The 17,711-nt window shown below is 41.7% G+C and overlaps 1 protein-coding gene across 8 annotated transcripts in view; it reads left to right on the forward strand.

Annotated features, from left to right (window-relative positions):
• Positions 1–17,711, forward strand: part of BTRC (beta-transducin repeat containing E3 ubiquitin protein ligase) — a 113,499-nt gene that overhangs the window by 31,447 nt on the left and 64,341 nt on the right. For 7 of the 8 annotated variants that reach the window (XM_071564414.1, XM_071564418.1, XM_071564419.1 and 4 more), the window contains one exon: positions 16,635–16,712. The exons of the other annotated variant lie outside the window; for it this stretch is intronic. In XM_071564414.1, the coding sequence (XP_071420515.1) occupies positions 16,635–16,712 (78 nt within the window). The remainder of the gene's footprint in view (positions 1–16,634; positions 16,713–17,711) is intronic. 8 annotated transcript variants of the gene reach the window in all.

Here is a 17,711-nt window from a genome sequence, read left to right on the forward strand (position 1 = left end):
AAATGTGAGTAGCAGTACATTATTTCTGGTTATACAGGAGGTTAAAGCTAAAGTCTCGGGGTGTGCAAACTGCATGTTCAGAAATGTGTTTGTGAGAAATACATTTGGAGGAAATTGTTTGGCTTTGGAGCCAGTGTTTGCTGGGTTGCATAGTTCTGTCTCTAATTGGGAGAGGTATGGGGTGTCCAGTCAGTACCTCCATCAGTGTGGAGACGTGACCGCCCTTGGCCAAGCCTGGTTCGTGTTCCCACCTCTCGCTCTCCCCTGGGCTGTGTGAAACCTGCCCCTGGGCTGTTTACGGTGTGCCTCTGAAACAGACCCGGTAATTTTGGTGACTAATAGCCCGAGTGTGTGGCTCCAGCACCCCCCGGCTGGCGGCGGGCTCTCCCTTGGTTGTGAATGTAGTTAGGTGGCCCCCAACTGTTTACAAGACAGCAGAGGTGAGATCTTTGATTGACAAGTCAGAAATGCATTAGATCATTCCCTCTGCCAGTCTCTGGTTCATGCTGTTAAAAATGTCAGCCTCTCCAAGTTTGAATGGCAGCCCGAGGGCCTCAGAAGCTTTTTGTTTTCTGAGATGGAAACACAAATTGGATGTGTGCCTGAGCGCTTCATCCTGGGCTGTAATTTCATCTTTTAGCTAAGAACCACAAGGTACATGAGCAAAGCACCCTGTAAACAATAATACTGGGGGAAAAAATAAACAAGGTCGTGTTTCTGGTACGTTGATCCACTGGTGTCCTGACCTCTATCACGTTGAACATCTCCACTCTGATTGCTGTTCCCTTTGGCATTACAATGAGAGGAAAGAGACTGACACAGGAGGCAAAGATTTAAAGTTGCAGTGCTGTTGCACATTCCTTGTATTGGCTATGAAATATTGAACTGCCACAATGTGACACCTGTTTTTTTAAGCAAAGTTTCTTGTTGGAGGTGTTCAGCAGCAGTTTCTCCTGTTTTTCCTCATTTTACCACCTGGCAGGAGCAATTATAAAGGCATGGGAGGCAAAACAAGAAAGAGAAGAAATGAAGCCAATTTGTGTAATATTTGCATTTGACTCCAGCCCTCATCTGCAGTTCAGACTTTTGGGAGCTTCACTGTAGGAAGACCACGAGGATTATCCAGGTTGGGGATTTCTTTAAATAAAGGAAGTGCCCGGTAACTACAGAATAGTTTTCTTAAACATATTTAGGATTTATGCCTCTTTAAATCTGGTGGCCTTGTCTGGCTGGTGGCATAACCTGAGTGATGCTGAGGAGCCCACGAAACTCTTGAGAGCCCCCGGTGTGTGCTGCCGGATCACAGCTCTTGAGTAGCAGCAGGAAGAAGAGATGTCTTCCTTTCAGGTGGCAAGGAGATGAAGAGGACTAAAAAAAGAAATTCTTTGTGGATCAGTGGGAATGGTTTGGGGGTTTTTTTGGTAGTACGTCACTGATTTCTGATTACATTCACTAATTACTTCTAGTAATTAGAAATCTGGGATTATTCTGCACCCGTATCAATTGTCAAAATTTGTGTGTGCTCTCAGTTCTTCAGTCTGAGTATTAAGAAGTGTGGCAGTATCTGTCACCGAGAAATACACTGCTCCAGTGTGCCCAGCACGGTGATTAATTAAACTGCATTGTAGCGACAAGGCCTCCCCTCCCTCAGCCTCGGCAGGGATGGTCTGGTTACTGTGTAATACACTCTTCCCAATAAGGCGAGGGCAAGGTCTCTAGCACACCGGCATCAATTTGGCCGATTAGTTTAAAAAATGAAACAAAACTCATCCGAGTGCTCCTTCCTCCCTCGTTAGGAGTCAGGAAGGTGTGCAAAGCTGTAGTGACAAACGGCATATGCAGCGCCGCGTTGGAGGCAAACAGGTATCTTTAAAGCTAACTCCGGTTCCTCAGGATTGTGAACATCTGCTTGGCGGTATTGTGGAGCTCCACAATGCACTAATTGAATTACTCTTTTCTGGAGTTGCAGGCTGCGCTAATTGAATTAGAACGGGGCTGTGTGTGTGCGCGCTCCCGCGGCCGCGCGTGCGCGGGCGGGGCGGGGGCCCGGCCATGGCGTGGCCTGTGCTGCCCCCGCCCGGCCGCGGCTGAAACTGCAGCCGGGGGGCTTCAGGGGCACGGGACGGGCTGGCCCCGGTCTGAGTCCTGCTAGAGGAGGGAAGGGCACCGGGCACGGGACGGGCTGGCCCCGGTCTGAGTCCTGCTAGAGGAGGGAAGGGCACCGGGCACGGGGTGGGCTGGCCCCGAGTGTGATTCCTCCTCTGGAGGAAGGAAGGGAGGGCACCGGGCACAGACGGTCCAGTGTGTGCAGGGGTGGCCTGGGCCCTGTAAATTGCTCGACTCTGCTGTCCCTTTGGATTTGAGTGCTCCACTTGTGCTTCAGAGAAAGCCAGTGGCACAAGGTCAAGTTGTACCTATTCCTGCACTGCTGGCAAAGAGCTAATGACACATTAAGCAGTAATTTTAATTTAAAAACGCAAATATGGCATTTCACTGCAAAAAGTAGTTAAGGACTTTCTCATCCGTCATTTAAATTTAAGCCAATGTTAGTCAGAATTTCTGTCACTGTTTGGAAACATGCAGAGATAGTTATGGATAATTTGAAAGGCACGCGTTTATAGAGAGAACAAAATGAAACGTTTCGTCTCTGAAACCAGGTATTTATGTGTCCACATGCAAATTTGAAGGGGACCAACTCGAACGTTCTCAGTAGAAATGCCTTTGCTAAATCATAATATTAATACCTTCAAGACATACTTTGCTGCACTCTGTTGAGTGGGTTTCTTTTTATTCTGCTTTCTGCTGGCTGCTACTTACATGGTGCATAAAAATAGTCAGATATTCTCTTTCCTGTATTCTTTCTCTATGGATAACCAGATGACTCAGTTTTCCATAAAATTTCAGCTATTTCCACTCAGATTTGTCAGTTTGGTAGATCATTCTCATAAACCATATCAGAGATAAGATGGTATTTGTTTTGCTTTAATGGGTGTTCCTTATATTTTGGTACTTTTGAAATAGGTGAAAATAATTTGCTAAAATGCTCTGCAAAGTAGGTAAAATTAAACTGTCCTTGTCAAAATACATAACCTATACTCTGTGATGTGCATGATTCTTTTTTATTATGGTTGTATACTTGCCCTATGTCTGGTGATGTTAAACAGGGCTTCTAATTACCACTGAGAATTAGCAAAATTGCTGCTATACATGGAACTTGGGAATATTCAGTTGCATTCAAATTTGTTTCACAACCAGCTGTCCCCAAAATGAAAAGCAGATTTTTGTTAAATATATGAAAGAGGTTTTTGTTGCTTTTGGAGGAGACTTTCCAAAGAAACTTATGCATTAGATTGGTTTTGATTTTATTTACATTTATAGTTGTTTCTCTCTAGTATTATAATTTTTAATATAAATATCTGTGTGTGTGTGTGTGTGTGTGTGTGTGTGTATAAGTATAAGGTTGTAAGCCTTCTTGGCTACTTTTCTAAGTGGCAGGTGGACTGCTTGTAGTAGCCATTGTGAATGAAATATCCAAGTAATTCGTAGATCATGCCTGAGTATCTATTTAGGGCTCACCTCTAGTTTTTAAATGATTGCCAATATAATCTGGTACCATTGTGAAATTTACTAAATTGTGTCTGTATATTCCAAGATCAACCATCTCCTCTTGCCTGCCTTCTACAGAAATGCTTGTAGTTTATTCTCTCAAAACAAAGGAAGCAACTCTTCATTCAGCCAATAAAGCTGCATGCGTTTTTACTCTTTCAGGAATATACCTTGCTCCTCTATCACGTCTTCAGAGTAATAAACTGTGCAGCAACCCTTTGATGTAGATAATAACATTTGACCTTGCAACAGAGTGCGTTCACTTGTGCAAATGAAGACAAACTAACACGGTGATGTCATGATGGTTTTTCATTAAAAAAACCCAAACCCTACATATAAAATTGGTGTATCGTATAAGACACCTACATACAGTATCTTCTTTTGGTAGAAGTCAGAAGTGAGGATAGTTTTGTTGCAGAGATTGTGGTTGTCACCTTTAAAAAATAATGTGGGAGTGAATTTGGTGCTGCCTTAAGAAGCTGTAAGTGGGAAAGAATCCATTCCATCCAGTGTATAAAGTGCTTTTAAAATCAATCTATTTCTAGAACCTAAATTGTCCTGGGACCAGCTCTTGATATAAAAATTCATAGAAACCTGTTTTTCCGAGTGTGGTAACTTCTTGCCATAGTGCTATAGTGTTAGAATTCACATTGGCCAGGTTGTTCTGTAAATTAAACAGTGACAGCTTCCCTCGGGGGAACAGCCAATGTATTTATGATGATGTGCTGATTACACAAAATACACTGCAAGCAGAAAACAGCTGCAGAGAACAAACCTCTTAAAAGAATACAATTACAAATAGCACCCTCAGTATTTCTAGTGGTGAGAGCAAAATACAGAATGCTAATGCAGGCTACTGGTTTGCTTCCAAAGAGGAAAAGAGATCTACAAAGAAGAGGATGAAGTATGGTTGGATGCACACATAGTGCCAGTGTGGAGTGTCGTGTAATCCCCTTCTGAAGGTGAAGGACAAGAGCACACTCAGGCCTGCATTTTAGCTGTCCTTGTTTCTTAAAACTCCTGTGACTGTAACTCCAGCAGCACTGGCTGGTGAGGCACGGGGGGCTCTCCGGCTTGTCGGCATTTTGACCGCTGTGGTTCATACCCTCTGTCCTGGTTAAAAGCTGAGATGTGGTGAGATGACTATACTTTGTGTTACGAGTATGACCATTATGAAAAAGACTGTAGGAGGTGTTATAGAAAAAAAATAGTACCTGTTTTAAAATTGGCCTTTCTTCTGCTGCTAATTAGTGCTTTGAGGGAACTTCTGGAAATAAATTTTGTTTTGCACTAGACTGCAGTGTTTCATCTTTAAAAGGTCCCTGTTTTGTATCTGTAGGGCAAGGTCTTGTTACAGTCCAGTTTAGGATCCAGGTTAGTATATGATAAAACTTGAAAAAAAAAATCACTGGAAGATAATGGAGGTGGTCATAAACTCAGGACACAAAGAGACCTCAGAAGAGAAAGATGTCTTTTCTTCACCTGGAAGTAAAAAATGAGAAGTAACTGAACGTGCTTTAGTAAGAGAAGTAAGTGAACGTGGCTGTATGCAAGACAGAAGTTGTGACAAGGACTGCTGTGGTGGGATTTTCTGGGAGGGCTTGTTGAAAATGAGGAGAATGTGGCAGTGGCAGTTCCCTCAGCTGTTAATGTCTCACTTTGGAGGGTTGCAAAATAAAAGACCTCCAGCACTCCAAAGCACATTCTTTTTATGTCTGAGATGATCTGTCGCACTTAAAGCTTTACAATACCACATTCTACTTATGGCTATGCCATGTGTGTATGTGGGAGAGTGCAAATACTGAGGATGCCCTTTCCATCCACTTCTTTGGAGTCATTGATAGATAAGTATAATGCCTTTTAAAAGTCTGCAATTTCTTGTGTTTCATGTCTTTGTTGTGTTCCAGGACCGTATCAATAAAACGTTTCAAATACTGGTAAAAAATCTTCTGCTTAAAACGAAGAAATGTTGCTTTTTCAACATATAGATCCGATTTTAAAGCAGATGAAGTAACAGCATTGGCACTCTAATTTGGAAGGACTTTATTCACTTCCTTAAACAGAGGTATCAGGCTTTCCATCTCTGGATTGCTAGCATGTACTAATAGACTGTTATTCATCTGTCTGTATTTTCTTTAAATCGTTTTTGAGCCTCCCTGTGTTGTCCTGCTCTGCTGACATGTATCCCATGTGGCAAGAGGGAGTTTTGTATAATCACCCTGCTTTAATCAATAGAATAATTGATAAACCAGATAAGATTTAAACTGATTACCTCCCCGAGTAGAACTCCCCGAGGGCCTTGGACTCTCTTAATTTTGACATGTATGTTGTGTACCCTGTGGATGAAGTGCAGTTTGAATTATCTGTTTTTATTTGCTTAATGACGGGGAGGGTGTTAAAGTCAAATGTTTAATTAACCCAGCAATGGGCTGCGCTGTCACTTACACACACATCCAGCTGATTGAGATATCTCACCGAGAATACTGAATAGGAATGATAATGTGGCACTGAGACGGAAGATTGCTTTTTCAATCCATTTGCTGGGTCACTGCTTTGAATGTCTTACTGGATGAAAGGCATTCAGCCTGGAAAAAAAAATTCAGCATTTAAGTACATTTTGTTTTCCTGGCCCCTTTCCACCAAGAAGTTAACTAAAACAGATATGCTGTAGGTTTAATAAGCCATTCATGTTGTAGCAAAAAAAGCTGCAGCTACTGTATCTCAATAGGCAGTGATCTAGAGCTGTATAATTTCCTATAGGAACAAAATGTTTGCTAGCCCCAAGGTATCTGAAGGCAAGAATCTATGTACATCTTTATCTTTCCTTCTTTGATTGCTTGACTACCCACCCACCCTATTTGATGGTCTCCGTAGCAGGTTCAACCCTTCTTCCTTACCCAGCCTAGTGAAATTTACAGTAATATTTTGTAACTCTTTCCTCTCGTTCAAGAAAATGGTGTTTCAGAGTTGGAATTATTTTATAATAGCAGAACCTAATAATGAGCTGTTAAATTTAAATGTTGCAGGAGTGGCTGTTGAGTTACCACATTTAAATTTGGTCTAGCCAAATCAGGCAGACCCAGGGGTTTGTTTCTTGGGTGGCAGCTGTTAAAAGGCTGGGATACTTGCTAGCCAAATGTTACAGTGTTTAGTGCCTATTCTGTAACTTTCCATTCTTTTGTTAGAAGATTATAAAATATTTTTGCCTGATGTGATTGAGTACTGGGACATGTTTAGACTCCCACCTTTTTTTTTATTGTATCAACAATGAGGTTTTTCAACAGCACTGTATGGAAGTAAACACACCCTGTATTGGCAGTTAACTAAATTTGCCTCATAGTCCAGTGCTGAATGATCCTTCCTGTAATAAATGTAGCTTTGGAAGCTGGAAAAAGCACCAAAGCCTACCTGGATGGACTAATCACTGCTGTGAGGCACATTGGGGAGGTGGAGCTGTGTCACTTGAACTGCCCCATGGTGACTCTGGGGGTACTTTGAACCTGTTCCATATAGAAAAGCAAGTAGGCTTTGGCTGCCCCAGCTCATGTTGGCTAAAACATAAAGATCTACGTGCCTGCACATACAGTGACATAGACAATATGATGTGAATTCACCTCAGTCTAACAGTGAGATCATTCAGTAGCCATTTCTTTAAACAAGTGAGCTGCTTTCACTCATTATTCTGGGGAGAAACCATGCGTAAAAAAGGTTAATGTGGTGTGGGACACAAAATTTAGGGTAGGTTCCCCCATGCTGTCAATTTTACTTTGGACAGACAACCTCTGCTTCGTGCCTTTATTTTGTGTCTCATTTTTTCCTTTCCTGCAATGAAAAATAGGAAGGAAAAACCAAGAAGAAAAGCATAAACCAGTACAGTGAGATGAGGATGGTGTGGTTGATTTAAGAGATTGGGAGTGAGAACACCACAGGCAAGGAAAAGATGTGATGAGAAATGGAGGTCTTTTTGTCTGCCTGACAGGAAAGCTCAGAATGAGAGGTTTTGAAAAAAGAAAATTATAATAAGAAGTGTTGGTGATGACCAGGGATGAGAAGGGAAGGGGGTTTATAGTGAGACGGCATCGGTTTTTTGAGAAAAGTAGTTGTAAAAAGTTAGAAAATAGTGCTTGAAGAAGGACATGAAATCTACAGCAAAACTAGACACTTTTACAACCCGTTTCTAGGAGCACTTGCAGCTCCTATGCAGGTGAAGCTGTAATAAATATCATACAAAGAAAGTTAAACTGTATCTAGAGAATTTTAATAAATAAAAAGTTTTAAAAAACTCTCCCTGGATCTGTTGGCTCTTGCTAACTCTTGTTAGTACTAGAAATATATTTTTTACTTATATTTTAATGTTGGCTTCTATTCCAAGCCTGTAAAAGCTGACTTTGTTCTTTGCACCCCTCTTTACGTGTAGGGGTAAGAAATCAAAACCCCATCTTATTCCAGTGTACAAAAGTGCTGATAAAGGCCTGCAATTCATGGACAGGGCAGGGAAGAATCCTGTGAACTGAGTATGAGAGTGTATAATTTCAAACTTTAGTACTTAAACACCCTGGGGTGAGTGTTGAAAATGAATTTTTATGGAAGGAATGTAACAAAATGAAAGCAACAAAGAAGTGAGAGCCAAGCTTTGCTTGATTCAGTTCTTTAAAAGGCTTCTGTTGCATGTAAAATCCTTTCTGAAGTATGTGTGGCAAAGCTCTGCAGTCTGGCAGGGAAATTTAACCCCAGCTGAAACTGTTTGAAGGAGAATTTGAGCATGAATTTAAAAGATTGGGAAAACCATGAATGTGGTGCTGAAGAATAGAAACGGAAGAATACTGTTTTATTCAATGTGGGGAGCAGATATGCAGGGGTAAGTCACTAGGAAAAGACAAGCCAAAGGACAGCAATGTTAAGATTCAGAACAAGTCCTGACACCAGTTTACATAAGTGGTCTGGTGGAATATTTGGATGTATACCCATATTATGTGTATCATAAGGTTAATTGGATGTTTTCTTCCATGGTTTTTCTGGAATATGTGCTTTCTGTTCCTTAAAAAGATGTAGATAGCTCTGAACTACTATAAAATCTCAGAGTACAAGATGTACTCTATAAAATCATGCACAGAAAGTGCTAGCTATAAAAGCATATGTATACCTGTGAAGGTGCTGATCAATTTGTGCTATTTAGGAAAGAAAATTCTGAAACAGACCCAGCTGTGAGAAAATGCAAGTAATAAAATTCAGCTAGAGGTCCTTGAGGCTTCTTAAGCTCTAACCTTGTTATGAGGAATGGGAAGTCAAACTGCCTAATGCAGATGTCTGTGAGTTACAAAAATAACCAGATGTCCTGATTAGCAGAAGCAAATGTTCTTCCCTTAATCCACATGAAATTATATTCAAAGGCTCTCTGTGTGTAATGTGTGTGTAAATAAGGAACCAACAAACATTGGAATAGAAAGGGCCATTGGCCAACTAGTTTGCAAGGCTTGAAAGCTTGAATATTAAATTTTCCACTACTGACTGTCTTAAATTCACAGAACAGAACTGTTAAGCAGGGCAGCTCCCCAGGAAACATGGAAAGGCTGTTCCCATTAGCCATGTTTTCTCTCTTTCTCTATTTCTCTGTCTCTCATTTGAGAAATGTGTATGAAGTGAAGCTGGCTTTTTAAAGTTCCCTTAAATTACTTGTTCCCAGCATCTGCATTTGTTTGGTTTTTTAACTACAACTGTGTTTGTGCTGTTTGAAATGCATCTGCTCATCAGATCTTTGATATTTGTGCTGGCTTTTGGTATTTAAACTGAATTTACTGTTTAGTAATGCTGACTCCTTGCATCATTAAATTATCCTTAACAACCAACCAATAATTAATAAGTTAAATAACTTCATAAAAAGCTCTTTGTGGTGTTATGAAGATCCATTATCAAGTCTCATTGCTTTGAAAAATGTGTATTTTTCCAATTATTTATTTGAATGGAAAATAAAGAAAAATATGAAGGATCCATTCTACGTATGTGAAAATCAGAATCTTCTTGTCCTGGTTTTCAGCTGCAAAAAAGGTTGTTTAAACTTTTGTTACCATCGGCAACAATAACATCCAGACAGACCAAAGTAGGACTTGTGTGAATGTGTGTGTAAGGGTCTGTCTGGAGGGTGTCAGAGTTGTACTTTTCCATTTTCACTGCTGTCAGAGCTCCAGTTTTAAGAATTTACATTATAGTAAGGTACCTGAGATGCTTGGGCATGAATTTGAACTTCATTTATTTAGTCACCATGCAAATGTTCTGAGTGGGGTGTTTATAAATATATTGGAGGGGGGGAAAAGCCAGGATTCTGTGCAGCTATCAAGGTAATAGATACAAAACCACGACAGACATGTGCATGCCAGTCTGCAAAGCAGGCACTGACCTGGAAGGCCAGTTTAGCTTATTCCCTTTCCTTTTCTGCCACCAGTCAGTGCAAAGCAGGCTGTGGTTTCTCTGCCCCCTCCTTCCGTCATTCTAATGCTCAGCCATAAACCCCTTGCAAAAGTACTATTTAACTTTAAACTTGTAAGAGCTGAAAAACTTGTCTGTGCCTTCATTCTGTGCTGGAGTCACCCCCTTGTGCCTACACATTGCAATTTATGGTGTTCTCTAAAAGGATCTAATCTCGGTGAATGTTCAGAGCAGCAAACGCCAAGGAGGAATGGGGTCTGATACTTATCTCTGCATTTTCATTGCTGTGGATCTCCCTGTGTGTTAGAGCTGTCATTTTTGTTTTATCTACCGAACAGTAGAGAATTGCTTTCAAACTTGCAGCTTTCATACTTGTTCTTCTCAGGCAGCATTATCAATGCTAAGGACTGCTTTTATATATTGTAGTGACTAGCCCAATAAGCATGAATTTGAATGTTTTGGGACTCACGATAGGAGAAAAAGGAGAAGCTATCTTTAAGTGTTTTTAGTGGGTCTTAGACACTTGTTTTTTTAAACAGTAATACTGCTTCAGGCTGACACTGGCTATGCCAGGATTCATCCTAGCACTGTTTGAAATGGCTGAGATATTTATAAACTGACAGACAGCATTTATAAAATGAGGATGCTGACAGTCCCTTAACGATAACAATGGGCTTGGACTCATCTATCACTTACAAAGGTTATTGGAAAGGGAACATAAGGCTTCTGTGTGCCTCTAGTCTTAGACTGGCACTTATTTCCACACATCTCTCTCCTCCCTCTGCTCCCCTCCACCTTTCAATCTACTCTGATGTGGGCATCAGGCAATTACAGCTAATTTCTCCGTAGCTTTACCCAGTGATTCTTTGTCCTGTTTTCTGCAAGCAGTTGGTGCAAACCAGAAGACAACTTACTTCCTTGCATCTTGGAGCAACACCCCCTTTCTCCCAAATTCCCCCTCCTAAACAAGAGGAACATCCTGTTATCTGGCAGGCTGCTGGCTTGAATTGGGAGGGAAGAATGTGTGTGCCCTGACTGACAGACTTAACCTGAGGGTGGGTGGGGGCTAAACAGGCCTTCTGCTTCCTTTTTCTTTCCTATAGCACCAGTCTGCAGACAGAATGCTGATGTACCTTCTTTATTCAGTAGCTCCCTCTTGACTGAGACAGTCCCCTTCTGTCCTAGGTGAGGAGGACCAAGTGCAGCGCAGGAACACTTCCGGGAACATGAAAAAGGATGTCGGTTATTTTCAAGCTCTGATAAAATGCTGCATTCATCCAATGCACTTAGGAACTTGAGGGTCAGGTTGTATCAACAGTTTACACTGGAGAAGGGAAAACACACAATTTCACTGGTGTGTTCTAAAGCATCTGTTTTAATGTGGCAGCAGAAATACTGAGACAGCTACGTCTGGCATCCAGTTTGCCCTTGAAACATTTACTCTACTGTAACTGTTTGCTCACTGTGTTCCCACTGTATTATTTGCTTAGAGACCTAAAATACCCAAGTAGATTTCCTACATGCAGTTGGATGTGCTGATACCAGTAAAAGCAGACCCTGCCCAGGCTTCTGTTCGAGCTGATGTTTGCGCACGCCATGGCTGGAGCGAGACTTGATTGGCTTGAGGGGGTCTATTTATCAGGGAACTCGATTAAAATACAGACTGCACATGACATCAAATTTGTAATCATTTTTCCACAGCAAGCAAGCAAGCATTTTCTGTATTGGATGCAGGTGTTTAAAGCAATAGTGTGTTTTAAGGGCCAGTGCAGCACAAATTCTGGCCTTTGGGATAAAGACAAGTGTTTTGCCTGCATAAACAATATATTTTTTTTTCTTCCCCTCCCCGAGGTCCACACACACCTAGTTTCCCTCAAGCTCATCATCTCTGTCAGGTTAATCAATAGGCACCGTATGGCAGAGGGTCAGTAATCAGTGTCATCGTGCCTTTAAATCGTGTTGAAAATTTGCTTAAAGCCTGGGCCAATTAACATCGAGATGATGAATGGATGGGTAGATGGGAAGAGCCTGGCGCTCAGGGGCTTTGTGAGAAGGAGATGCTCAGCTGTTGAGCAGCAGACACCAGCGAATAAAATCAGCCATTCATGTGAGCTCAGTCCACCCACTCTTAATGATAATGTCAATCTAGCAAAATATATACACATTGGAGTTGTCATGAGTTCATAAATCAAAGGAGTTTGTCAAAGGCATTCAGATTAACGAGGCAGCAGCAATAACAAGTCAAATTTGCATAGAGAATTGCCCGAATCTCAGTAAATTATGATCCTGTTTTTCATTTGATTATTTGCTAATGTCTCAAGAGGGAGAATGATTATATTAGCATGCAAAATCTACTCCAGAAGTAGAAATCTGAGGTATAGCAGACCAGCACATGATGACAATTAATCAGTTTCTGCATACTAGCATAAACGCACAAGGCCCAGAAATGAACTCCTTTTTTATTATTATTTCTCCTTGCTACTGATCCAAATGGTTCAGCTTGACAGAGACTTTATATTGCTTTAACAGTGTTCTGAATTGTGCCTGCAGGCAAGACATAGTTATGCAGCTATAACCAACCTATCCATCTGCCAACCAGATTGGAATTCTCCTATCCAAGGCTTCCATTAACCCCCACTGACAGCTCCAAACAGGATTAAGAATTTGAAAGCATAAAAAATAGTTGTGCTGTTCACATAGATACACACTTCTCCCCCACCCCCACACATTTGGAAAAAAGGCTGTGTCTGTACTCTTTTATAATTAGTGCAGGGCAGAACAGCATCAAAGAAAGCCTCCCCCAGTTGGCAGGGGTTTGATTTCCACCAGGATGAGTGAGGCGGTACTAAAGGTAGCTCTACCCAATTGGTAGTCCCTGGGAGTGCATTTCTCCATGTATTATATCTCGTTCCCAGCAGTGTTTTGCTGGGCTGTGTACACAAAATACTGCATGTCATCTCCCATCAAATGCTTCAGTCTGGGGATTTCGTATGCATTGTAGCATGTTGTGTTTAGCAGTGGAGGAGGCTTCATGGGGAGAGTTAAATAGTAATAATTTTGTAGTGGTCTTTAAGACAACCTGCCATGGAGTTATATTCTGTTAATTACAGGCTGAAGTTTTAAATGCAAATCAGATTTAAAAGGATCTCATTACAGGCAGTAGCCATTTTAGGAAAAATGAGCAATGGAAGGCAGAGCCCCTTAGCAGGAATCTTCTGCTAGAGAGAAATTTTAAAGGTTACAAGAACTGTGAGGTTGGGTTTCTTGGCTTCTCTTGCTGGTGCTTCTACTGTCATTGTGTGACCTTGGGCAGATTAAAAAAAATATTATACCTGTCTGTGGAAAGAGGTGGTGCTTTGGAGACTTCAACATCTTTGGCTGTATTTGTTCAAAAGGAGAGACTCCTGCATGCAGGCACACTTTGGGCCAGCCTGGCTGCAGTCTGTGGAGGAAGGTTTGTCTGTGGGATTTAAAAATTTTCCCTGATGGGAGGGAGTTTGGATGGCTTTTCAGCTTTCCTTATGCACTGGTTTTCTTCACTTCTTTCACTCCAACGAATTCCATCTTTTGCCTACTACATATCAAGTACAGTCGCTAGATCTTTAATATTCCCAGTGAGTACACCCAACTTACCGTCTGGATACCAAATGCTTCTTTCCAGGTCTGTGCCCTGGACGTACATTTCAGTAACCACGAGAGGGTGCTCAGAGCAGTTCCTCCCTTTGTCTGCCTCTCCTGTGGCCAAGAGCGTTGCTGAAGTCCTGCTGAAGGAAACCTTATTCTGACCCCGCACATGTTTATCCCTCCTCCCACCTTGTTCAGCAAGGAGAAATATATAGAGGTACCGTTTCAGTCGATTACGTTATGCTCTTCCCATGGCCATGGCTAAGTGTTGCCCTGTCAAGTGGAATTCACTTCCATGCAGCTACAGTTAGTCCTGAAATATGCGGGGTCCTGTACCTGCACCTGGATTGATGGGCTTCCTATTCCTGAGAAATGAGTGGGAGTTATCAACATCTGTGCTTTTTCTTAAGTGTAATGCTTTCCCAGTCATTCTGTCTTCACCAAGCGTAACTTACTTGCCGACAAAAGTGCATGAGCAGCGCTCCTCTTTAATAGTCTGCTATCGGAGCTGCTGTGTTGGTGCTGTAGAATGGTGAGACGCCAAGCTGTGAACCACCATATGCACTTGGCAGTCTTTGTCTGGTCTTTGTTCAGCCAACCTCTTAGCCTTGCCACCTATAAAGATAATGAATGCAAAATGGTCCTCTGCTTGCTCTTAAAATTAGATGCTCAGCTTAAAGAAAAAGTAGATAACTTGATGCTTTGCAGTAGCTAGAAATTTCAAAATAAGGGCTGACAGTTCAACAGCAGTTCCTGCTTTTTAATATTTTTTGAGGGAGGATCCTTAGTGACTTTGAAAGGTGAGAAGAATGCAAGATTTCACCGTGTTAGAAAGGTTATTTGGAAGGGAAAATTGTTCTGACAGTTGTTGTAGGGAAGGGGTGAGTGTTGAAAACACATGCAGAAGTAGTAAACAACCCCTTCTTTCCCCTGACAACAAAATGCATTTCCTGAAAATATATAGTAACTCACCACAGGTTATGTCTTTTACCCTTGGTCTTTTTTTCCAAAGCAGAGAAATTAAAAAAAAATAGTGACAGCAGTTAACCACTTACTAAACTCAGTTTCATAAGCAGAAAAGAACAGCTTTAAGTGACTGACGTTCCTTCTTGTGTATATGTGATTCTAGCTTGTATGTTTTTATGATCACAGTACTTTTAAAGCTGGATTTAATGTAGCAACTTGGTCCTGGACTGAGACCTCATACAAAAACTTCCAAAAGCTGACCTCTTACAGCAATTTATCAGGCCTGTTTAGGATTGATTTCCATTATAAAACCCTGGTTACAGCATCCCAGTTATCATGGTGCCTTGCAAGTTCTCTATCTTGTTTAAAAAAAAATGCAAAATCTCTAGATGATCTGCAAGCCTTGATGTCACTCCTGACCAGTTTATGACATCTCAAGTGGGGTTTTGCTGTTGTGTTCCTCTCCTCCTATACCTTATCTGCTGTTTCTCAGCAAGCAGCTTCTACCCCTGCCCTGTCTCCTGGCTGTACCTTTTGTTCCCCTTCCCCAGCCCAGCGCCCTGTGCTGCCCCGACGGAGCCTGCAGTGGGCACAGATCACGCAGCACTGCAGTGGGCACAGATCACGCAGCACTGCAGTGGGCACAGGATGCTCTGTGACGCTTCCTGCAGCCCATGCACTCGCTGCTGGCCCCGCTGCCACACTGGCTGTGCACAGGGCACAGCTCCTCCTTTGCCAACAGATGCCACTGCTGTCTCCCGACGTGCTGGGCTGGAAGCTGTCTCTGTGAGAAGCCAGGCAGAGGTTTGCTCAGCAAAGGTCAGGTTATTTGGGGGACAGGTACAGAAGGCAAACTTCTGCCCTAATAGACACACTCCTGAGCTTGTCTGCAAGTAGCTGCAAACCCACCCTTTTCCTGGCAGAGCTCTCCCTAGGCAGTTTTTCTGTATCTGTTTAAGACCTGTTTAGTTGCTCACTACTGAATGCATGGGAATGTGGCCTAGGGCTATGAATACTGTGATGATCAAACTGATTTTAGATTTGTGTGGGGGATTCTCCCAAAGCTTACTGTCATTACTCTCAATGCAGTGGCTGAACCTGTGCAGAGGAATGTTGTCTTCCAGAGTAGCTGACTGGCAGTGAGGTCAGGATTCTCTCCATGTATCCAGCAGTTTCTAACCAAACCTTTGCAACAGACTATGCAAATCCTAAGATAACTATAGCTTGCCTTTACTCTAAACAAAGTAGTAATTGGTTTTAATCATGACATTAGCAGGGCATAATTTTCCTGGCTATGTTTCTTACTCCTCCTGGAAAAACCCTTGTATTTTTTGTCCACTGTTTCTTGTCTTATTAATGTTCTTTTTTTGGAGGTGGCAGCTTATATTTTGAAACATCAGTCTTTCTAGAAAATGTAAATGTATGTAGAGTCAGGGGCAGAATTAAAAACATATCTGTATTATCATACATGACCTACATAATATTTGGGGGGATTTTGGAAGGAACTTCTGACAACCTCTTTTACAAGAATTTAGCTCTGTCACGATTTCTCTGTGAGTTTTGGCAGCCAAGCAGACTCAGTACAATTAATAATGACTGGGCAGATTAAAAACAGGGGTGCGAGAACAACAGTTGCACCCATTAACAACCCTTTGCTTTCAACAGGTTCCACAGTTTCAAGTCATTGCTCTGGGGTGTTGATGAGCATTGGTGTTGCCATTCTGATTCAGCCATTACATCAGCTTTCCAAAGTGGCTGTTATTGGAAGTTTAAGAGTAAATCCCTAAAGCACAGGCTTCTTCAATAGGTACCTGCACAGTGGTGCGTTGTTGTATTGAGGAGAAGAAATTATTTCTGTGCCATAACAAGCTGTTTGGCATAAAAGTACAAGGTAGCCTCCGGTATGCATGTGTGTAAAATACTGCAGCCTGTGCAGTAAAAATATTCTGTTCCTTTTCTCCTCACAGAGTAATACTAGGAATAAGAACTGAATTAAAGCTTACTTTCTTTCACAGAATTCCTCTGAGAGAGAAGACTGTAATAATGATGAGCCCCCTAGGAAGATCATTCCTGAGAAGAATTCACTTAGACAGGTATGTGATCAGTCTCTTTAAAAATGTGATAAAACTTTCTAGCTATTTGAATCCTTAAATGCTCCTGGAAGCTGAAGTCTGGCTTATGCTCATGGAAATCCTTTTTTTAATTTGAAGTCTGAACAAGTCACATTGTACCCAGGAAAATCAGACAGAGAGATTTAGCTTTCAGGGGAGTTTGATGATTCTTTTTAAAGAAATACGTACTTCAGTATAGTTCAGTCAGCTGTGACTCTCTAGTTTTACCTTTCTCCATTTGGTGTTCATCAAGACCTCTTCAGCCTTTTTTCTGCAATCATTCCTGTTGTGTTTGTAGTATATTTTGCCCTGTCTCAGATCAAGAGTCTCAAAATCTTCTACAACAATTAAGCTTCTTACTGCTCTTGAAGGTAAATGTTCTTGGAGGTGATACCCAGGTTAATAACCTGAGAAATTATTTGTTCTTGTTTCTTTTACGTTCATATAAATTACCAATAGGTAAAAAGAAGAAAGGATGGTCTAGTAAAACATTATCTCTTTGCACTCTATATATGGTAAAGCAAATTTCTTACTGATTCGAAAGAAACCTTTTTTTAATCTTCATGGCCAACAAAGGGAGTCTGACATGTGCTGTCCAGGAAATATAAGTTGGATTTAGTGATTTCTGATCCATTTTCACCTTGCTCTTTCTCCCCACTGCAACCTTGAGGCAGCAGAAACAAAATTATATCCATGCCTTTGCTGCCTGAGGTTGCTGCCTGGTGTATCAGAGTAAAACCATTGGTGAACCTGACTTAAGTGAATACCCCAGGCAACACATTCCAATAGCTGCAGAATTGTCACATTTCCCTCTGCATCTCAGCCACAGGAGCAGCAGTCTCAGGCAGAGGAGTAGGGTGGTACTACACTTGCCCACATCCACTATTTCCAAGAGAAGTTGTGGGTCAGAACCATAGTAAAAGAAGAAGGAACCTTTTGATACAGTGTGAGCATGCTCAGAGTTGTTGGGTTTGCGTGGGA

This window comes from Pithys albifrons, chromosome 9, assembly GCF_047495875.1.
Source record: "Pithys albifrons albifrons isolate INPA30051 chromosome 9, PitAlb_v1, whole genome shotgun sequence".
NCBI lineage: Eukaryota > Metazoa > Chordata > Aves > Passeriformes > Thamnophilidae > Pithys > Pithys albifrons.